Genomic DNA, 22,528 nt, shown 5'->3' with positions numbered 1-22,528 from the left:
CTGGCTTCACGATTGGAACGACCGGCTCACCGACTTCCTCGGCTTCGCCCGATAGGAGTGTATCGCTCTATCGTTGAAATTGCACGTATATGCGAACGTTCAGGATGATTGGCAGACTTTCCGTTTCCTGGTACAGATGATTCTTGTAGGTTTATTCCTTTTGTGTAAATCTGCGTGAGTAGAATATCTTGAAATGATCGCGTCTTGGTAAAATGGGGGCGTTATATTCACGTCTTCCCAAATTGTTCAAGTTGCTTTTGAAGAATATTATAATTTTCTTATATATATATATATATATATATATATATATATATATATATGTATATATATGCAAAATAAGTTAAAAAATAAACTAGTTTTTTTTTTTTTTGAGAAACTTATTGGAAATTAGGTAGCAGTTTTTATGTTGCATTTTGAAGTGTATAGCAATTGACAAAATTGGTTTCGCCACTATATTTACGTAAGCGAGAGAAACAAGTTCAAGCTATTTTAATTCTTGCAGGTATCTGAGATATAACGAGACAAGTATTATTTTGCCCTGATTTTTCTTGTATGACTCAAACAAATCAAACATTTAGTTTGGTAAATAATTTATTAACTATTATTTACACTTTGATTTACATTAGGATAAATTCGTAGAGCTTATCTGAAACGGAAAGTATCAATCATTCTGACATCGATCTTGATTTATCTTTTAATTGTAAGGGAGATACGAAAGTTCGTGAAGATTCGTAAGAAAAATGCCTGAGACAGCCCAATCGTTTATTTGATGTCACAAACAAATACTTTTTTTATATATAGAATCGCTGGATTTTGGACCACTGTTTTTTCAAAAAAAGTTCTCTCATTTTAGAAAAATAATATAGTTAAGAAAAAACGTTTTAAATTTAATATCTTTCCATTTTTTCACATGTATGTCTTGAAAAGATTTGAGATTAACATTTTATTTAAATGTTCGTGAGATTAATTGAAAATTATGTATGATTCTGTTATAGACTCTCTCTTTACTCTTTCTCTCTTCTGAAAAATCGGGTTACCATCATTTATTCTTAATCATTGATTATTCATAAATTTTTTCGACATACACTTATATATACATGCGCATACTATTTGGGAATTGTATTTAAACATTTTTTCTAATTTTTTATTTTTCTCTTTATTTAATTTTAACGTTTTGAAATAAGGATATAAAACATTTTGGATAAAATTATCTATTAATTTATTAGTACGATTTGAATAAAATTTGTCTATTTTTATTGAAAAAAAAATCTACTTCAAATTCATAACTTCGGAACACCGTATATATTTTCCCTTTAATTCACTGTTCACATTATCCAGGACCGATTAGCCCACCTGAACGAATCTCAGTTTACTCAGTTACTCAATTAGGAAGAGACTGACCGTGGAAACGAACTTCCGCACTCTGTTTAAGAGGCAGATACTGCGCGATCCAATTAGATCGTCGCACACTCGGCATCGTTTGTGTCTTTGCATGAAATTAGGCTGCATCCTGATACATCGGAATGCACTCTTAGACATTCGCTCGGAATCGCAAATGCAGACTAGACTGAGAATGCGTCGTATTCGTACAGCATTTGTAATACTGTACTAAATATTTATGACATCAAGATTCAATAATAGATTAAATAAAAATATAAAAATATATAAACAATAGCTTAATATGTCGATAAAATTTTCCATATAATATATAATTATATATAGAATATGCATATATATAAAAATATGTAATTACATATTTTTATATGTAGGCATATTCTACATATATTAATAATCACATATATAATTATATCATCATTTCATATAATTATACCTTATTATCTTTATCTTAATAATGTAATATATTATATATAATTATACATATTATATGGAAAATTTTTTACCATTAATTAATTGAAAACAGTTTTGCGAATTTTGTTTTTATCAACTGTCATGATTCAGGAATATTTAGGTGCAATATGCATGCAATATTCATGTGACTAATTCAAATAGATAAAGATGTGAACGATGCCAAGTGTACTCATCCAACAATCGGGTAGCCTATTCAAAGGGGAACTAATAGAGTTGCCTAAATCAGAAGACATGATGTAATTATAAATTTTTGATCCTTAAACAAAAAATGTTTCTGCTTACCACAATTTTGTCTCATTTGCATGATGAAAAGAAATTAAAATACAAAATTTATATTTATTTTTATTTAGATAAGACTTAGATAAAACGTATAAATTAAAAATTATTTAATTTGTTCGAAAGATCAATTTACGTTTGACTTGAATAAGTTTCTGTAATCAAATTTTATGTCAAAATTGTCTATTCTCGTAACATCTTTTTAAAGTGCTCTTTTTCCGAATTACATTTTCTGAAAAAAAGAAGAAGAAAACGATGACATTGTATTAAACATCAAGTACCGAAATTTCGAGGACTACGACCGCGTTCCCCTAAATTACTGTGTATATATTGAGAGATCACGTAATCGAGAATTTTTACTATGTGACATTTTGTATGTAAGTAGGCTAGATGTAAATACAGCATGATAAATGAGATTTATGGTACAGTTGGGAGCAAAAATGCTAGAATAGAGACAGATTGAACTAGCGATTCCCCCTCTTCTCTGACTGCTCTCTCTCCTCTAGCAGCCGATTGATTGGCTAATCACTGGAGAAGAAGATGCAGCGAATTTTGTAAAGGGGAAAGATTTCTTTTTCCCTTTCAGATGCATCCAAATTAGGAAATCTGAATTTCTTCGATTATCTTTTAGGCAATTAACAGGCACATTATTTGGCATGGGGAAGATCATGTCAAATCATGAACGTAATAAGATTAGACGAAACGTAGCGTCGAAACTGATATCAACGAATAGTAGGATCGTGACAGCACGAAGTTTTATCTCTTCGCACATGCGCAATTCATTTAAGGAAGCAAATTATTCATCGTTACTAATTGTAGACATAATAGATAGTGTTAAAAAGATATGCCCACGAAAATGCGCAGTATGCGTGCCAGCAATAGTATATTTTTTCATAAGAAAGTCTTCACCATTTTACAATCCTACCATTTGTTGGCATCATATTTTTCTATGAAGAAAAGTATGCTATTTAAAATCGTTTTAAGTAGTATGAAAATTTTATCCAGATAAATAGAAATGACCATGTAATTTCTCGAAATCGTACTTAAGACAATTTCGATTGTAAGATTCGAATGCGAATATTCCGATATATTCCATCCTACGTCTATTCGTACTTGTACGATGCAGTTCTGCATCCGAATTGGACAGCATTGTTGCTCTTAACTATAAGTATTCGTAATTAAGTTATCCTTGATTACTTGATATATATTAATTGTACATATGTACATATTGATATACATCGAGTAATGTACGATTAATACATAAGTTTACATCCCTAATAAGGCTCGCTCTAAACGAGAGGCGTTTTCTTTGAATTCGCACGTATAGTTGAAGTATTATAGAGATCCGTTTCGAAAATTCCACACGCGTGCGTGCGTGCGTGCGTGCGTGCGTGCGGGCGGTTGTGGCGTTTCCTTTTGTCGAAATTTTAACGTTTTAAACACCCGGCGAATGCACGGCACCAAGTATATGAGACGCGCGAGAGAGAAGACGATGTTAATTCTCTAGATTAGGACTATCACGTTAACGTTAACGCTGTAAATAGACAGACTGTGATAATTTCTAACAACATCTGCGTGAACACATCTCGTGAACGGAAACTACAAGAGACGAAACTTGTTTGGGAACATTTATGGGAGGAAACCTATGAAAATTGTCGGAGGAGAAGAAGAAGAGGGAGGGGGGGAGGAGAGTATTTGATCCAGACACGAGAGAGCGAAGGCCTTTGCAGTCAATTCATTGTAAAAGAAATTAACTTTAATTTATGTTCTAAGATAAGAGCGCGGATCAAGCATCTCGATCCGGCTCGAAGCATACCTGTATATAATTTATTTAAATAAAGTGTATTAGCTGGCATTTTACATATCTCTTGTCTTCTTACCTACGTTATTCTTCATTATGAATATAATGGAGGGTAAATGTCATCGAAACTCACCTATAATCATTGTCTCGAGGATAATACGTCATGGCAAAGTCAGTCCGATCATCCGTGTCAAAAATTTCCGGATTTCGCTAAGCAAATAATTGTTTGTATATTCTACAATAATAATGTCACATCTTTTGATCAAGATTAAAAGAAAATTGGAATCTCCTTGAAATTATTTTTTGACTATATTGATTCAAAATTTGATACATAATAAATTAACAATAGGTCTTCCTCTCTCTTCATTTTAATATTTACCGGAAACAACAGAATCCAAGATCGGAATGTTTTAAAGATGTTTTTAACAAAAATAAGAGAGATCTTTAAGATGTCTTTGTGTCCTGATTTCAGATTTTGTGTTGTAAGGTAATTGGATCCGAGAAATTTCAGATTTCACTATGTAAATAATTTCTTATATCTTATAATAGTTTTGTCACAATAATTTTTAAATGTTTTAAAAAAACATGAGAGATTTGATTGAGACATATATATGTCTGTTTGAGATGTCTCTGAAGGTCCCTGAAGGAGTCTCTGTGGATAGACATGAGTCAAGTCAAAGTCTATTAGTAATACAGATTTTAAAAACAAGACTTCTGCTATTTTTGCTAAATTTAGCTTTCTGCTAAATTTAGTCAACGAAAGTATAAGGAGATACTTCTAAAAACATAACGGTAGTCTATACAAAAACTGCGCAGAACTTGCCATTTCGTAACCATTTAAATGATGTGTTCCATTTAAATGGTTGCGAAATGATTTTGTCCGGTTTCTGCCAGCAGTCCTCCTGTCTCAAATTATATTTTCTAGCAGGTTTTTCTGGCGAAACACGAACTTGGAGTGTGGGCGCAGTTGAAATCAATGTGTCACAATATTCCGCTGGAACTGGTAACATTTTGCTTATTGGGTAAGATAAGGTTTGCTCAAGATTGATTGAGGAGTATAAACCCGCAATTAATCTTTTCTCTCTCTCTCTCTCTCTCTCTCTCTCTCTCTCTCTCTCTCTCTCTCTCCTCTCTCTCTCCCTCCCTCCCTCCCTTCGTCCCTCTCCTTTTCTCTCTCCTGAAACTCGATTCTCAACATACAAATACATTGATCTAGAACGTTGATTATGTATAAATCGGTTCATCCTAACTGTACTCCTTGCACTTTTCACACTCAACACGTGTACGTTTGCGCTCTGGTGAAACGAGGAAGGTAAAAATAAATCGATGAACAGAAAGAGGATGAAGACGGAACACGGAAGCCCACTTTACACGATCTATATTCGCGACAGATCACTATGTGTAATTGCATGCAAGTAACAAGATTTTTTTAATGTGGCAAATGTCGGTGTTATCAGATTTAATTTTACGCCATGAAGATGAATGAAATTCTTAAATAATAATATTTGTAATTGTATAATTATAATTAATAACTCTAATACTTTATTACTTTAATACTTTATTTCTTACTTTTAGTAAGAAGCACATATACAAATGTTTTTAATTATGTAAATTTAAATAAATATGTATATGTATTGTATTTTTTGTCTACAGAGAAAAAACACACGAGTTCATTCAAGCGAGTAAATTCAGTATTCAACGTAACAGTTCAAAGTAATTATTTTGAATTTATACATGTAAAATCAAAAATAAAAGAGAAAAATGATAAGATTTTTCCTAGTCTCCGAGTATCGCTGACGTTTCTTTCAGTTATTTGACATACTTCTTGATTTATATACATTAAATGTATATTCTTTGTCAATTATTTTTTTATTAATTATAGTAAAATGATAAAAGATTTGTCTATTCAGTTTTATCCGCTCCGCAGCAAATAATATGTTGATCACCGTTGATATCCGTATGCGAGCGAAAGGTCGAGGTCGAACATAGAACTTGCCGACTATAATATATAATATTCACATCTACCGCCTAATAATTTTAGTGTCAGTTTAATTCGTTCTTCATTTTCAATTTTTGAAGCTGAAAAAAATAATAAATCAAATCAAAGATTAAAGTTTTTCCATTCATTGCGATAAAAAATGTTTGTTAGATATACGAACGTCTCTACACGGAACCACATGTCATCTCTAGATTTGTTTTTTTTTTTTATAGCCGAATGTGCGCACTCGGCTGTAAAATGAAGTAGATATATTTAAAGTTCAACAACAACAAAAGCGATAAATATGTATATAAAATTTTAGTGCATCTTTAGTGCAGAAAACAAATTGCCCCGATTGTGAGGCGACCGTGTGAAACGGGCCGCGCCGCGCCGCGCGTGTGACAGCGCTCGTGTCAACATCGCGAGTGCGGGAAACCGGATTCGCCTTTGTTTCCATCGTCGCCGTCGCCGCCGCCGCTGCTGCTGCTGCCACGCTGCCTGTCCTCATCGTCCTCCGGTGTTTGCGTTTCGCGGAAAGCGATGTCCTACGTAGCCGCGAGCCGCGCGTTCCACGGGAATGTTTACTTCGCTCGTCGGCACGTCGGCTGTTGAGACCGGCGCAAAGAAGGTTTGAACGCAATCGCGATCTTCCCCGCCGTCAGCGGACCTAACCTGCAAAAGACCGCGAGGTCCCACTCTCGAAACTCTGCGAATTCGTCTGCGGGCATCCGTGGGATCGTCGTCTCGCCATCGAGCGGATCGAGCTTCCCGGTTTTACCTTCGTTTTACCCCCGAGATCCATTCACGGACGATTCGAGATCGCGCGAGGAGATCACCGCGAAGGATGGCCGGCAACAACGAGCTCTGGGTGCAGTGCTTCACGTGTTGTCTGACGCCGCGAGCGACGCGGAGCAACAGGCGGAACGGCGGCAGACCGCACCAGAGGCTCAGGATAGACCGGAGCATGATCGGCGTGCCCACGAACTTCAGGCACACGGCGCACATCAGCAGCGGCGACATCGACATGTCGATCGCCCAGTTGGCCGATCTCCAGGCACAGATGCAGAGGAAGAGCGGTTTCGACAGTGACTACAGCGCCAAGGTATGACTCCTCCATTGTGTCGTCCCATTTTTTATTCCTTCATCTTCTTCTTAAACTCCAAACTTTGCCTTTTCATTTCTTCTCTCTCTTTTTTTTTTTTTTTTTGCTACATGAAATATTTTTTTCTACTAATCCAGAAATTGAAACATTCTTGTTCTTTTTGCAGGCATGCTGAGAGCTTTATCTATCTCGCAGGGGAATATTTAATACGACAAAGTGAAAGCTTTACAACACAGTAGAATGATGACTGATGTTTTTCTTTTTGATATTCATGTTCCTTGCTCGCCTAATGGACGAGTGCATTTCTTCTATACGAACAAGATTGCATTTTATACAACGATCTATTAGAAAATTAAGAGACAAATCTACGTTTTCCATTCAACGAGAAACTGCCAGAAATGGTTATATATACATTTACAACGTACAGATAGTTGTTTATGATTTTACTTCCATGTTTTTTGACTGGAATGTGCATTGCATTTAAAAATATTGAATGTTTTATAAAACTATGTGCCTGTTGACACTCCATAAGGAGAAAGTATGTGTACAAGAACAAAGCACAAATCACTTTATTCGTAAGGTTAATGATAAGATTTAGATATAATGTAAATGTGTAATTAATAGTATAATATAAGTAATCGTATCACATAATATCACATGATAATATAATTCTGTACACGTAATTCTTATCCTATTGTCGAATATTGTTCGCGCATTAATAATTAATACAAGAGAGCATTGACGATATTTATATTTGAAAATTGTGTAGTTCCTTTATGAAACACTTTCATTCCCAATAATCGATGTGACACCAACATCGTCGATTATTCTCGCTTCGCGAATTCCTTTTTTTGTACTTTCTTCACTTCCTCTCTTGACCTCGCTCTTGACATCGTGATAGTCTTTCGATTCATATAAATAGACCGTGCGTGAGGCGCAAGGTCTGAGCATAAGAAGAGAACGAAAACAGAAATGTTCTTATATATCTAAAGAAAAAAAAGGGTAACTGGGTAATACCGCAACTTTGACCAAACTCCGATTAATTTCAACCGGCAGAATTGTTTCGAATATATAATTATCTTTAATTTTTAAAAATCTTTTATATATCAACAAAAAATTGAAAAATTAATTTTATCATTAACGATAGTTGATTAATTCTCGATATTATTTAATAAAATTAATCAAAGTATGATCGAAGTCATCTTGTGTGTGAGTCTATCGTGCGAATATGTGATTTGCCAAATGTCTGCATAGGCGAACATGCGAATGAGAAGAAAAGAGCTGCTCCGCTACGTTCTCTCCTCGTTCGTCCTGATTATTTTTAAAGCGTGTTCGCACAATAGAGGAGATACTCTATTTATATTGTGTTCTCAAGGTCCGATTGGGTTGCAAATCTAGTCCTAGTCCTATTCTGACGGTAGGATCACCGGTGAATCTCACGTGACAACAACAACTTGACGGAAAGCGGAATTGGTCCTTGATGATGTTACCATTGCTCCCCACTGCCGCCAATTCTCGATAGATATACTTTTGTTTGCAGGTGGTCTTGTAACCCTCGGCGAAGCCATCGATCAAGTTACATTCCTGACCGTCGTTTCTGCAAAATTGAAAACTCAAATGTACTTTGAGAGACTCGGTTCTCACATTACTTTTACTCCGAATGGAACTGCACATCCTTACAGGCAAACCTCGATGCGTATTCCTTGCTTTAAATTATCCTGATTTACGATGAATAGCCATTCCTTCGCCTTGTTCTGCGCGGTCTGCGGGTATACCACTTGTTCCTGCAAATTATGAACGATTTTAAAATTAATAATATTTTAAATTTAACACGCATTTCATGTCGAGTGGATCACCGGTGGATGGACCTACATTGAACTTTCGATTCAAACTATTTGATTTAATTTTAGATAAAAGAAATCATGAAATATTTCCTGATATTATTTATCAGTACATAATGCAATATTATTATCTTAGATTATTATCTTTCATTAATTTTTGTAGTTTTTTTATTATTGTAATTTATTTAAATTAATTTAAATATAATGAACATATCGTGTGGCTTGTTGGTGATGGCAAAAATTCACATGAAATTGGTGTAGCATGAGACATGTTAATAATCACTGTGATATTTTTATCAAAGATTCAAGGACATACAGGAAAATCAAGTCAACTTACGCGATATTGGCAAAGCGGAGATTCATCCGTAGCATCTATCCTCTGTTCAATATCAGGCATCTAAAAAGATGTACATGTTGATTAGAATTTAACAGAATTTGACGAATGAGATAAACAAAATATTCAAAATATATTAGGAATATATTAGGAATTAAAATTAATCTTGACAAATTTCAATTTTGATGCTAAATATGTATGAAGGTGATTTAAAAATCTACATTGAAATCTACAAATAAATCTATATTTATAATAATAAATTTAATTTAGGCTTCTGATTCATCACTGAAGCCGTATTAGGTATAATATCAGTTTACATAACTGAGATTATGCTTATTTCGTGATTCTTTGTTTAGCACATGTGCATGTTGGATAATCGAATATAAAAAAATTTTGATTTCAATGCAATGATATGGTAACAATTATTCGCGCGTTTTCAGAAATAAAATAAATTATTCCTAAGCTATTTTTATCTACCGGATCGACGCTTTCCAGGAATCTCAAACTGGCGTTCCGTGCTATCGCCTGATTTATCAGATGTCTGGGATAATCGACGACATTTTCGCAGAATGTGCTTTTGTGACAGGACGGTGCTGGTAACGTCATTGACAACGTCGACGACGAAATTGTGCCATCTGGAAAAACGATCTCATCCGAGTGTCTGTGCATCGATATCTCTGAGCTTGACACTGCAACAGAGAAACTCGTCAGCAATAACATAATAAACATAATAATAATTAATTAAAATAATTAACAATTCCTTTCGTTAATCTTATACTTTAACTATTTTTATTTATAAATTCACGATACAAAGGAAATACGATTTAGATAATGATTGTCTGAATCATATTTTTTGCCCCATACACTCAAAAAAATGTTTCGCTGATCCAGTTAGATTTCTAAATGCTATAGTTAATATTGCTCATCATATATATTGTTTTTATCTGCTAAAAAATTATTTGTTTTATGTAAAATTTATAGCAGCAATATTCTAATAATTGTATAAGAAAAATCAGGTCTCATAATCAAATTACATAGTCATTTTTATAAGAGGTACGATTAAATATTATCTGTAATATTTATAACATTTATAAAAAATAGCTAAATGGATATATTGGACAATTTCCCCTTACCTTCTAACAATTTTCTTTTTTTATATTGCATCGTCTCGTCATTTGAGGGCTCCAACTGTTCCATGGCATCCGGTTGCATCTGTTCGGTCGTTTGGTCCTTATCGTCGGTTCGCGCAAACCATTGTGCCGGCGCTACCAATTCGTTATTATTATACGCTGTCTCGATCAGTTTCGAGATTGATAACGTGATCTGCTGCTTCGAAGAACTTCCGTTCGGCGGTTCCTCCGTGGAAACGTGAGGATATCCCTCGACTAGCCACGCCGTCCAACACACCTGGAACAGAACAGAAGTGAAAACAGTTGGATCACAGTTGAATCGGGAGATTTCTCCAAGATTTTTCTTCTTTAAAAATTGGCCATTTTTCATGAAATACGCGCGTGTCCAGAAGAGAACTGTCCCATTCTCGGACGGCTGGCATCGCGTCGCGCTTCGACGAGGGACCGAACAGAATACGATAAGGAAGAGAGATAAATTATTTTATTCCTATACGGTTGAGAGGCGGTTGAGATCCTGTTGCAAAATGAATACAGACGCGAACGCGATTATATAATGATAATGATAAAATAATTTGAGAATTTCTCGCTTTACTCGGCGCTGCGTAGAGAATACGAATTAAAAAAACTCGACCTCACAATTACTATTGCAACATATTACTATCTAATTAATATTTAACAATAAAACACATTATAAAATACAGATACAAGTCATAAAAAGTATATAAATTATATTCTAATCTAACATCACGCAAGTCACTATAAATATCAATGAAAATAAGTGCAAATAAATGTTACTAATAATAACAAGATTAAACACGTATCAAATGTTGCGTGCAAAAAGAGCCATAGATAAAACTTGAAAAATCTATTAGAAAAGATCAAGTTGAGATTCAAGGATATTTAACAAAATTAAAATTGTTATTTATTTGTTATTTAATAATAACACATGTAATAAATTACATGTTACCTAATTTACATATTTTTTATTTTTATTTTATTATGTGTTTCAGTATGCTCTATTAAATATTAATTAGGTAGTAATAAATATATATGTATATATTGTGTATTTCTTTTTTGTTTTTTCCGCCCGGGGCATCGATTCTCTTCGCATAAAAAATTAATTAAAAAATTAATCTTAAAAGCCCAAACAAATAATATTCTCAAGTAAAAACATTATGATCTTCTTAAAAATTTTAATCTTGATTTAATTGACTTTGCGCGAGTATTACGTTTGCCCAACTCAAGACTAAAATCAAGATTAAAAGATAAAAAAATCTTCTATATAAAGATTATAATAATATTCTTATTTATGTGAGAATATATAATCTTGATTTAAGACTAATCTTCTTTTTGTGCGGCAATTTTCATTATCAATTTAAAAATAGCATTCTGTGAAACTTTGAAAACAAAACTTTGCGCTCGCGAAAAACTCATCGTTTCTAATTGCGGAACATTGTCGCAGCAATGGCAGGTTTCACGATGTTTGCACATACGATGTTTGCATATATATATACGTGTGTCTCGAGGAATCCCCCGCGGTGAATCGCTTGCATCTCGATTCGCGCTTCCTCCCGCCGGTGAAACGAATCGCTACGGTTTCCCGGTATTCATCGTCCGTCATCGTTTTACTAACGCGCTCTCGTGCACCTCGATGCCTGTGTCACAACTCGACGCACAACTTCGGAAAACGTGTTATTTAAATCCATAGAGTGTGGGGAAATCTTACCGGAGAGAGATTACAAGAGGAAAAGATGTAGAGTGATTTATTCCTTGGAAGAAGATAGGAGTCGAATGTCGACCAAACGCTCGATTGAAAAAGAAAAAGAAAAGAATTGAGGGACGAGCGTTTGTAGGACAAACGAAGAAAGTTCTGAAAAAAAAAAAAAAAAAAAAAAAAACACGTCACACATCACACATTTTCAAAATGACATTATTTTCTCTGATTAGCTTCAATCTATTACTTCGGACCATTATCTTCGCCACTTGAAGTCTACGGGCGCTTTCGGTTTCTTACGGAAGAGATAAAAAAAAAAAAACTCGGCTGTTCCGTAGTAGTATCTCAAGATGGAAGTAATGCGTGCATCATTAAAATATTAATCTCCGCAGTAAAATTTTTGATTTATTAAGCGCGACGCGCTTATATTAAGTGCCAGGCTCGGCACATTCGCGGATATGCTTCTGCGTCTTTCCGCCGATGCGGCCTCCGCTCCCGCGCATAAATCACATTCATCGAGTTCTCGGGTGATTAACAATTTCCAAAGACCAGAGAAAGGCAAGCGCGGATAAATGTAGCGTATAACCCACATTCGTCGAAGCGACTCAACATTCGACAGAATGTTGAGAACATACACGTCCCGACGAACACATGGGGAACCGGTGGATTTGGCGATGGACAATGGATAATGGGGAGGGGGGGAGGAGAGGAGAGGGGAGGGAGAAGGGGGCTTACTCTTACCAAAAACGCCAGGTGGATGACGGCCCATTTCGACGGGCTAGGAGTACTCGATGTCATCTCAAACGGCGTGATCCTTAGAAGTAGAGGAAGATTATCCGCTACTACAATGACGATCCGCGCGCTGTCGTTCGCACTCTACTGATCGGTCACTCGAACAGCGCCTTCGCGGAGGACAGACCTCGCTCGCGAAGCGAGGGAAAAAGAGAGGGGGGGGGGAGAAGAAGCTGACTCGCTTCCGGTGTGAGATGTCCAGAGAGGAGCGGGAAAGAACTACTGACCTACCGCGACCTACCGCGACGCATAGAAAAGTGAGATGCATGCATTGGGTCCAAATCCTTTTTTTTTTTTCTGTTATCCCCCACCACCGCGCCTGCGGGTGTGGGAGGATGACGGATAGGGTGGGGAAGCGGAACGTGCACTAAACACTGCGGGAGGCAAGATTGAAAATGTTCTTCTTTCTTCTTTTTGTTCTTTCCTTTTTTTCTCAAATATTTTTTCTTCTTTTTTTTTATTTTTCTTCCTTTTTGTTCCTTTTCTCTCTCTTTTTTTTTTAATTGTATATTTTCAAACAAAATTTGTACCTTTGTCAATAATTTCTTATAGACTTACATGCTACTTAGATGTTAGTTACATGTTTACAGGTATCAGTAATATCTATTAAATCTACTACTGATTATCAATTTAATTGCGTTGAATAAGTTAATTTTTTTCAATTAAATTAAGTTAAAGATAAAAGATTATAAAAATAATTCAATTACATATTAAAAGTTGCGTGAACAAAAAACTAACGTAATTAAAGATAAGATGAAAATTATGAAAATTAACTTATACATATGTTCATTACTCAAAATTCAGAATTTTTATTTTAATATAACAATGTGGAACGTGCAAAATTTAATATACAGAAAGATTTTAAATGTAAAAATTAAGAAGTTAATGTGCTTTAAGAAATAATTGGTTGAAATTATTTTATCCTTTATGAAAATTAAATTAGATTAACAGTTAAAAATCTTTTAATTTTATCTTACTTAACTTTTAATCAGATAATTAGCTACCAATCAATACTTGTTTATAATCGGCAAGCTTGTCCGACTCTCATTCCTCTGTCTTACTTTATCGAGCTTTATAGAGCAGAAGATAGATAGATGCTTCTACGGAGCAGGACAGCAAGCCCGACTGGCCGATGATCACGTGCGCAACTTTTCGCGCGGGACTGGCATCATGTCCGATGTGAAGGACGCGTTACCGGCGTTGTGCAAATACATCAATTCCTTAATACACGTAGATTTGATACCCGAGCACCTGAGACTGGCCAAATACAACGTCCCGGACAAAAGCGCTGTGAGTAGGGCGATGCCGGAGATTTCGAATCCAATCTCGCTCTAACTTGATCCTAACCTATATCTGACAAAGCTGTCAAACGTGTGGTGTGGCGATCGTGTGTTTTGTTGTTGCCAGGCCGAGACGCTGTGGAACACGCTGCGCATTCTGAGCTATCACGCTGCGAAGGAAAAACGGAGCGACATAGATTTCCGTGATTACGGTTCGTTTTAACCAATTTTCATCCTGATTACATCGTAATATTATACCTCGGTTAGTTTCACATCCGCTCATTCGCCTTTTTTTTTTTTACGAGAAATATATATTATGCACGTGATTTCGATTTTACGTTAGAAAAAAGTGTTCGCGTTGTAATTGTCGTGTACGCGATTGACATAATTATGGAGTAGAATTGCTCCTATTATTGGTATTTAAAAACGAAAGGAAAGGAAAGATACACGCTCTTGTAATTGTGTATAATTATATGCGTGTAATTAGTTATGCGGTATATTTTAAAGGAAGATGCTAAATGCAAACATGTGTTTGTGTCAAAAGATTAGGTGATATTTAATTAATTAAAAATTGAATAATAAAGTTGAAAAATAAATAACATAACTTGATTAATTTTAAGAGTTACTTTAAATAATTAATATTTAAAATGCATTAATTTTAACTTTTTAACATTTTTCTAAATGCAAATCAAAATTTTTTGTTTTATATCATAATTTTGTGTGTTTTATATAATAATTGCTTTATATCTAATTTAATTTAAAGAAATATTTTTGATCAGACAATTTTTTAACGTGACTAAATTAATTTTATAAGTCATTAATTTTAATTTAATTAAAGAAAAGTAATTTATTCAGCTAAAATATAACATTGTACAAAAAATATTACATTAATTTATATGTATATATATGTAAAAGATTATTTTTAGGTAAAAAATATTAAAGATTATTATAGAATAGATTATTATAATATTATATACGTGTTTCCATTGTGTTTGTACATACTCTTAATTTTTCTTAAGGTAATGATACAAAGAATTATGTGCATTTAAAAAATTAAATTTATTTTATTTTATCAAAATATATATTCCATATTTCTTTGCGCGACACGTTCTCCTTTTTTTTCTCTTTAAAAAAGATAGAGTGTTGATCACATTTCCAGACGCGCTGTCAGCGGTGAGATTGCATCTCGCATTTCTACAATACCCGGTGATCGAGTTTTACAGTTTGTCAAAACAAAACGGCGAACATAACAGAGATGCGTTGATAGCTTTAGCTTGGCTTTTGGGAACGCAAGATGTTTTGACTGCTATTCTTCGAGCAAAACTGACCGATAGCGTCTTGGGTGCCGAATGCTCATCTGCAAATCCTCCGGAAGTCAGTATCAAAATTTAGCATGTAAAATGATATGAGATATAAAAACATGAGCCCAAGTAAAAAAAATTTTCTACTTTTTTGCAATACAATTGAAAAGAATTAGATCATACAATTTAAATTTCTTTGCATGTTTTTTTCTATTAATTATTATTATTATATAAAATTATAATTTCTACACACACACACACACACACACACACAATTACCGTTCAAAGAATTGTAATCAGTTTTTACACAAATATTTAGGAGAAATAATAGAATAATTTATGATATGACATTTTCATGCTTTTGCTAATGTTTTGATGTATAACATACATACAACTTTAATTATTATCATGAATGTACACATCCAAGCATTTTTACGGGCATTGTTCCAATAAAAATCGCTTCGTCTATCAATGTATCTTCATACTTAATTTTTATTTTCATTTGTTCCGTTCAGCCTCCGTCGTTAATCACCGTGCCGGATGATGAATCGTTATCGACGGACGCACGACTCAGCCGTCTTGTGCATTTAAACACCACGGTAAATCTGAACCTGCGGGAGATCAACGAGCTGACCTGCGAGCGAGCCAAATTGACATCCAAGGTGCACGCGGCGAGCATCGGCGTGAGCGGTCTACCGCATCTGAGCGTGTCCGAATTGGCGTTGACGAAACATCTCGCGAGGGCGCAAGTCCTCGGTGACGGAGGAGGCAAGAATACGGAGGAGGATCGACGACGGCTGCGAGAATTCCGCGAGATTGGAGTCCTGCTCGACGCGCGTGCCAAATGGCTGCGGAAGCGCCATATATTCTTCGACTGGATGGTAAATCTCGAGAAGAGAAAGGGTGGAAAACTCCATACCGGGTACCACCCGCGTTTGGATCTTTTTATCTATTTATCATCCGACGTGCGAAATAAGTTTGTATTGCGATAAGAATAAAGAATTTGATTTCTCTCGATCTCGATTTCATTTGGATAAGATTTCTTCATCTCACAAAGCGGCTTTCTATACTAGGAATTCTTTATTATGCATTTTGATATCTGTCTAAGATATCGCAAACTGAAAAGTATTAAACAATAAAAATTTCCTGATAGAGTTTCATAACTCATAAGAAAAGGAAGAAGACATAAAGAGATGAAGAAATTTGATACAAGTTAAATTGAGAGACAGAAGAGATAAGTTCTTTGCATTCATTGTAATACAAATTTATCTATCTTACTTTATTTTTATTAAAATATTAAAAAAATGAGGAAAAATTTTGTTCATCATTTGATTAGAAAATTTTAAAATATTTCTTTTGTTTTTATAAGATGATCATAAGATGATTGTTAGAGATATTGATTATTCCTTTCTCGGACAAGATCTTTTTGAATTATAGTAACAATGCGATGAAAAGATATAAAAGGTAGAATCAAACTCAAGTAGAATCAAATTAACTCAACATAAATACCTATCTAATAATAAATTACAACGTTTCTAGCGATGCTATATTAATTACATGCAACGTTCATTGCAGACTACAGTGCTTCAGGAGCATAGAAAATCCATGGAATCGAATCCGGTTGTAATCTCTACGCAAGAACTTCTCGCGTTTAGTTCATTGTTACGTCATGTAATTAGAGACAAACTTCGAGATTCAACATCTGAAATAAGTGGTGGACATGGAAACACGATCTCAAATTGTCCGTCTCGTGCAAACAGAAGTCAATGCGATAACATCGAAGCGCAGAATTGGATAGACGATTTGAATGAGCGTCAGAATCGCGAGGAAGAAAATTTTCAACAAAATAAGGAGCGATTAGTCGATGAATTAAGGGAAATGTTGAAGTTGATACCGTCCGTTGTTCACGTCTGATCAACATATGTATGCTATTATATATTATATTTTGTAGATGTATACATCACATAAAAAAATATTATTTATTATAATAAAAAAGTTTCATTATCTATTATCTTTGAAATTAAAAAATTATTTATGAAATGATATGTTACAATATATCATTTATGTGTTCAATGAATTTTATATAAATAAATGAATGAATGAATGCAGTTTACAATGATGTAGGCATTCAACGTGCAGAGGAGCCACTTAACGTCAGAAAATATCTTGTTAAAATATCTTGTTTTGATGATGAATAAATATTTAAGGAGATATTTGAGAAAAACATATATTCACGCGACTCTACCGAATCAATATCGTAAGAAATCCTAAAAGTTTTAAAATCTTTCTCGAGACATCGAATAAATTATTATTATTTTTGATTATTTATTATTATTATTATTTTTGATACTTACTTGTTGATACGCATCGAAATAATAATACTAACAATACAGAAACTCGAGTTACGAATGTATGTAATCAGGAATTAAACTTGCCGATATCGCGTTAAAAACAACGGAAATATTTTATCTGGTCGTTCACTTTGCGTATAGTGATTACTGCGTATCGTTGAGAGAGCGTGTATCGTGAAAGCAAAGAGGAAAAAGGGGAATGGCTATGTTGTGACGACAGTCCCTTGATCAACGACGCCGAACGACGAGATGAAGACGTTTAGTATCGTGACGAGGAAGATGCCGATGACCGTCCAATTGTTAGCCTTATTGGCCTTGCACATCTGCTCGTGTTCCTTGACATTGTAGACGCTGTTCCATATCAAACCAATGCCTACAGCGATCTGAAGAAACAAACTCAAGCCGATCATGGTGAGCGATGGAAAAAAGTACGGATGCCGACCGTCCGTCTGGAGAACGTAGCGCATTTGATTCGCGTTCGCGGACAGCAACGCCAGATCCATCATACCCTGGGCGAGGGTCTTTTTGTGCTGATAAATATTCACGTCCGGAGTGACGACTTGCACGGTCGGCGACGGAAAAACATCACTGGGCCAACTGGGTTGCGGTTCCGCAAGAAGTTCCGGTCCGATTCTGCTATCAAAACCGATTGGCATATGCGGTTTTCCGTCCAACTTCCCGTCCTGTTCGACCTCCGTCTCGACAAAGGATGGTCTTCGCGAATTGTTCGCGATATCACCGTTGTTTTCAGGGACAAAACCAGCGCGCAGATCGATGAACGGAGGTACTGATTCCGACTCGATGGAAGTCAGCGGCCTTGACACCTCGTCGCGAATCTCATCCAGATACAATATTTCATCGTTTTCTTCCTTCCTCCTTCCGTTCATGTTGGCGAATTGTAGAGGACACCAGTTGAAATCACCTATGGAACATTTTGTCACGTTACACCGTTTAATTATCATCGCCATCATTTGAAAGAGTTCTATATCCAAGAATATCTCCTCGTTATCGGAATTTCGCGGGCGGACCTCGTCGGACAAATCGATTGAACTCGTTTCACGCATTAGATCGCACCACTACATTCATTTCTGACATCTGTTACCAATAATCGCGACTCTCAAACATCGCCGAGTACAAAGCGTACTCTCCCGCTCGTGTCTTTTAAACCCGAAATCGATATCCAAATATACGTTCAAAATATTTCATTATTGTTATTGTACATCGTCTTTCCTTCGCTTCTCTTTTTTCTCTCTACTTATATATTCTTCAATCACGTTTCTAACGTAATCTGTAATTAACTCGCGCAATTGCCGTCTGCATTCTCTGTTCTGCTGTCGTCAGTCTGTCAGCAAGTGTCTTGTCTTCAAAAAAAAAAAAAAAAAAAAAAAAAATCCACTTTTCCGTTTTTGAATTTTAAAATCCATTTCCTTGCTTCCACCAGCATCACTCGCTTACCGTGATCGAAAACAGGTGTTTTCTTTGTCTCGACTTGTGACCAAGTTCCAAGTCGAGTCACAATGCAGACCGTCCGCCGTGAGTGGCAACGCGCGCGGCGTTCTCCGAGTCACTGGTGATCTCGCCGCCGCGCGACGCGACTGATTCATCCATCCTCACGTCACGATCGCCGCCACGGCGTTATACCGAGAATACGTATCATGGCCGTGTGGTTTCCCCGGGCCCTAGGTCGTGTCGCTTTGCGGGAAAACATGTAGTCGTAGTCGTTACTGTTAATTAAAGAAGCGCACACTCGCCCCGGCCGGCGGGTCATTAAGACCCGCCGGCGCGAATTCCTCCCATCTCCTATCTTTCTATCAAGATATTGAATAATGAGACGAGTCGTTTTTATTTTGAGCCGAGTAGATCTTGAGCCTGCAAAAGAAAAAATTTTATAATTACGACTCATTATTATATAAAAAAAAATTATTCGTTTGCTATGATAATGATATGTTACAAAAATTGTTATTTTTTTTTTTAAGTTGTTTGTAAAAAAAGAAAAAAGAACGAGTCTTCGGAATTCTTATCACTAGTGAATGATGTAATTTGAGCTTTTAAAATTTTTCATTGAACAGGAAACTTTGTATCGATAAACAGAATAAGAATCGAAGAATTCTGTCGTTTTGAAAAGTTTTTGTTTTTAGATAAGAATTTAAATACACCGAATGAAGACTTAACGATACTTTTATTTTTTTATAATCAGTTATTACGTCAAAATTGCATTAAAAATGATGTTGCAAAATTTTTGTGATTCAAAACAAAGCCGTTTTTCTGAAAAACCTCGTTTTTTTGAGTTATATCGTTACAGCAAACGAGCGATATTTACATTTTAAGATCGTTTTCTTTTTGATTAGCATAGAGGGAGAATAACTTAACGAGGTTGAGTGAATTTTCAGCGAAGTGAATTTTCACACACGTTGCATTCGATCACTGCACCTCGCCGCTTATCCTACTTTCCGCGCGACGTCACGAATATTTTATCAATAAAAAATAAAACTAATAAAATGTAAAAAAAATTTGCAAGCGAATCAAACGAGCATGAGTTTACGACTATCGCGTGCATCAGCCATGTGCCCTGGCCGCGATTTAACGTCGACTGTCGGCGTTTCAAGATCTTCTTCCGGGGAAACCAAGTGGAAGGGAGAATGACAATGATCCAGAAAGACATTCGCGGATTCGTGGCTATAAATACATAAACACATTACCCACGTCTAGCCTTTGTTACTCGCTATGTCTCAATAGCTATGATCAAACACGACGCCGCCTTTTTGCGAGATTCACGCGTGGCGTGCTAATGATATTCGTAATATTCATGAGCTGCTTTGTACTTCCGAACTATCAAGTCCGTATATCCATACATATCCGTGATTTACATTTCGCATCTGTCTCACCGATCTAGGAATACGCAATTTCTCGGGGAAACGTCATGCCCGTATTTCCCAGGGCTTCGCGACTTTCCATGTGACGCGAGCACGCATACGCGTGACTTGAAACGTTACCGAGAAGAGCGAGAATCTTGGTCATGTCTGTAGACTCGAATTGGTGAAATCCCTCAAATTATTCATTGCGGTTTTCTATCATCCTACTAGACAAATTGTGCAAATATTACACAACATGACATAAATTGACGAAAAATTTCACAATGATTGCAAGATGGTTCACAATCTATCATTATTGTTTTGCCAAAATATTATGTTGCAATTAATCGCGCAAACAGTTATTAATATATAGAATTTATTTACATTTCAGTTAAGAAGGAGATATTGATTTACAAGAAAATTATTTATCCACATTTATCCTCCCATACCTTCTTATCTAATTTATTCTATTCCTATTATTATAAATTCTTTTACTTCACTTCTCAACTTCACTTTCCAAAAATTCCACTCGTTCTTCCTATTTTACATTTAATACTTACTTACTTATTTATTTAAACCTATCACAGCCTCTCTTATCACAGTCCTTTTCACTTTTCTCTCTGCATTCTTTTTCTCTTTTCTTCCATACTTTTCTTAAAACATTTCTTTTTGCCTAATCTAGCTCTCCTCTTTATATTCAAGAGCGCTTCTTTGTTCCTATCTATCTCTATCCAATTTTTAGTTCTCTGGCATTCTTTAACATAATGTTTAATATTATCTTTTCCCTCTTCATAGAAAATACATATTTTCTTTTCTTCTAACAATATTTGTTCATTTCCTCTGGAGTTCCATATCTCAATTTTATCAGTGATGCTTCATCCCTCATGCTGTCTTCTTTAAATTTTCTGTCCTTAAATAAACCTCTATTACTTATTTCCTCTATTACTCCTCTATTACTTATTCTTATACCTTCTTTATACCTTCTATTATATCTAGCATTTTGAATCTTATTTTCTTCCCATTATGTCTGTGTATTTCTCTCCTTTCTTAGTTCCTCTTCACAGTTTTTATTCTATTATTAAACTTTTTAATGGCTTCTATGTCTTCAGTCCTATTATAATACTTTTCCCTTTCCTTTCCATACTAATTCCTTTACTCATACCTACCTTTTTCTCTCTTTTCCTCCTTATATAATTTTATAAATATTTCCCTGGATAATTGTTCTCGTAATCTTATTAGTCCTTCGTCGCAATAAATGAATCTAAAGTCGATTCACAGAAATGCTTCAATTACATTTTTCCTCATTCATCATGTATTTCAGTTATAAAATAACAATAGGATGATGTAAGATGATGATTGAATGCACCAAAGATCTATGTTCTATTTTTCCAATCCGAGAAGCGTAGATAAGATTATATTTTGTCTCACTTTATCTGTAAAAAACATAGAACATTGTAATATTATTAATTGCATTTTTTCTAAATAATTTCTTTATGGGAAATTATATACGGAAGGATACAACGGATCAAAGTAATCAAAAAAATTCTTTACAACAATTTTGTTAAATATTTGATTTCTATAACACAGTCACATAGTCACTAACTTTTCGATCTAATTAAAATTGAGAAGCTAGAATTGAAGAGAAGAAGAAATCGATTCGATTTGTCCGATGCGTCATTATTTACAAATACAAATACAAGTACAAATATGCAAACATAAGTATTCGACAATAAGCGAGCTTACTATCGAATTATCATGTCTCCAGGGAGACCAGCGTCGAGAAAGTGGGAGTAAGGTACTCTCCGTGATCGAGGGCATGCCTACGATGGCAGTGCTCAGGCATTTGGACAGCGACCAAAGATGGAGAACAACGGTAAACGACAGCGGCGATTCTCACTCGAATCTCC

At 35.2% G+C, this 22,528-nt stretch overlaps 4 protein-coding genes and 1 long non-coding RNA gene across 9 annotated transcripts; 3 read left to right on the top strand and 2 right to left on the bottom strand.

The window, feature by feature from the left end:
• The first annotated feature begins 6 nt into the window (after nucleotides 1-6).
• Nucleotides 7-6,769, top strand: LOC148936551 (uncharacterized). Of its 3 annotated transcripts, none has more exons than XR_016139240.1 (3): nucleotides 7-4,968; nucleotides 5,600-5,659; nucleotides 6,258-6,769. It is a non-coding gene; the product is annotated as an uncharacterized LOC148936551 (long non-coding RNA). The 3 variants fall into 3 exon arrangements; XR_016139239.1 differs by having other exon boundaries at nucleotides 6,247-6,769; XR_016139241.1 differs by lacking the exon at nucleotides 7-4,968 and adding an exon at nucleotides 4,986-5,258 and having other exon boundaries at nucleotides 6,247-6,769.
• On the top strand, nucleotides 6,377-7,787 carry Spec2 (CDC42 small effector protein Spec2). Its single transcript, XM_011637024.3, has 2 exons — nucleotides 6,377-7,026; nucleotides 7,193-7,787. The coding sequence occupies exons 1-2, from the start codon at nucleotides 6,769-6,771 to the stop codon at nucleotides 7,199-7,201; spliced, it is 267 nt and encodes an 88-aa protein (XP_011635326.1). The 5' UTR covers nucleotides 6,377-6,768; the 3' UTR covers nucleotides 7,202-7,787.
• Nucleotides 7,572-13,262, bottom strand: LOC105425981 (Spaetzle domain-containing protein). Of its 2 annotated transcripts, none has more exons than XM_089076861.1 (6): nucleotides 12,787-13,262; nucleotides 10,335-10,608; nucleotides 9,679-9,836; nucleotides 9,205-9,264; nucleotides 8,707-8,810; nucleotides 7,572-8,623 (listed from the first exon to the last, which is right to left on the bottom strand). In XM_089076861.1, the coding sequence occupies exons 1-6, from the start codon at nucleotides 12,841-12,843 to the stop codon at nucleotides 8,380-8,382; spliced, it is 897 nt and encodes a 298-aa protein (XP_088932987.1). In that variant the 5' UTR covers nucleotides 12,844-13,262; the 3' UTR covers nucleotides 7,572-8,379. The 2 variants fall into 2 exon arrangements, with proteins under 2 accessions (XP_088932987.1, XP_011635327.2); XM_011637025.3 differs by having other exon boundaries at nucleotides 9,679-9,890; nucleotides 12,787-13,239.
• Nucleotides 13,263-13,907: 645 nt separating this feature from the next.
• LOC105425982 (tubulin epsilon and delta complex protein 1) lies at nucleotides 13,908-17,429 on the top strand. 2 transcript variants are annotated; one of them, XM_089076863.1, is made up of 5 exons: nucleotides 13,908-14,127; nucleotides 14,200-14,329; nucleotides 15,277-15,491; nucleotides 15,934-16,299; nucleotides 16,994-17,429. In XM_089076863.1, the coding sequence occupies exons 1-5, from the start codon at nucleotides 14,008-14,010 to the stop codon at nucleotides 17,330-17,332; spliced, it is 1,170 nt and encodes a 389-aa protein (XP_088932989.1). In that variant the 5' UTR covers nucleotides 13,908-14,007; the 3' UTR covers nucleotides 17,333-17,429. The 2 variants fall into 2 exon arrangements, with proteins under 2 accessions (XP_088932989.1, XP_011635328.2); XM_011637026.3 differs by having other exon boundaries at nucleotides 13,918-14,127; nucleotides 14,245-14,329.
• On the bottom strand, nucleotides 17,319-22,504 carry LOC105425983 (ninjurin-A). The gene is made up of 4 exons (XM_089076864.1): nucleotides 22,365-22,504; nucleotides 20,090-22,054; nucleotides 19,225-19,638; nucleotides 17,319-18,691 (listed from the first exon to the last, which is right to left on the bottom strand). Exon 4 carries the CDS (start codon nucleotides 18,654-18,656, stop codon nucleotides 17,973-17,975), a length of 684 nt encoding a protein of 227 aa, XP_088932990.1. The 5' UTR covers nucleotides 18,657-18,691; nucleotides 19,225-19,638; nucleotides 20,090-22,054; nucleotides 22,365-22,504; the 3' UTR covers nucleotides 17,319-17,972.
• Nucleotides 22,505-22,528: the final 24 nt, after the last annotated feature.

The sequence above is a fragment of the Pogonomyrmex barbatus genome, unplaced genomic scaffold, assembly GCF_055798465.1.
Source record: "Pogonomyrmex barbatus isolate J1 unplaced genomic scaffold, ASM5579846v1 scaffold2, whole genome shotgun sequence".
Taxonomy (NCBI): domain Eukaryota; kingdom Metazoa; phylum Arthropoda; class Insecta; order Hymenoptera; family Formicidae; genus Pogonomyrmex; species Pogonomyrmex barbatus.
The sequence above is the reverse complement of the archived record's forward strand: the minus strand, read 5'-3'. Positions and strand labels throughout refer to the sequence as shown.

What these genes read in the sequence shown, in the direction of transcription:
- LOC105425983 (XM_089076864.1), bottom strand. Translation starts at nt 18,656, where the DNA reads ATGAACGGAAGGAGGAAGGAAGAAAACGATGAAATATTGTATCTGGAT.
- LOC105425982 (XM_089076863.1), top strand. Translation starts at nt 14,008, where the DNA reads ATGTCCGATGTGAAGGACGCGTTACCGGCGTTGTGCAAATACATCAAT. An exon ending in CATCTGCAAATCCTCCGGAA is followed by an intron (nt 15,492 to 15,933) that starts GTCAGTATCAAA and finishes TGTTCCGTTCAG; the next exon opens with CCTCCGTCGTTAATCACCGT. An exon ending in ATATATTCTTCGACTGGATG is followed by an intron (nt 16,300 to 16,993) that starts GTAAATCTCGAG and finishes CGTTCATTGCAG; the next exon opens with ACTACAGTGCTTCAGGAGCA.
- LOC105425981 (XM_011637025.3), bottom strand. Translation starts at nt 12,843, where the DNA reads ATGACATCGAGTACTCCTAGCCCGTCGAAATGGGCCGTCATCCACCTG. An exon ending in CTCCGCTTTGCCAATATCGC is followed by an intron (nt 8,811 to 9,204) that starts GTAAGTTGACTT and finishes CATAATTTGCAG; the next exon opens with GAACAAGTGGTATACCCGCA. An exon ending in ATACGCATCGAGGTTTGCCT is followed by an intron (nt 8,624 to 8,706) that starts GTAAGGATGTGC and finishes TCAATTTTGCAG; the next exon opens with AAACGACGGTCAGGAATGTA.
- Spec2 (XM_011637024.3), top strand. Translation starts at nt 6,769, where the DNA reads ATGGCCGGCAACAACGAGCTCTGGGTGCAGTGCTTCACGTGTTGTCTG.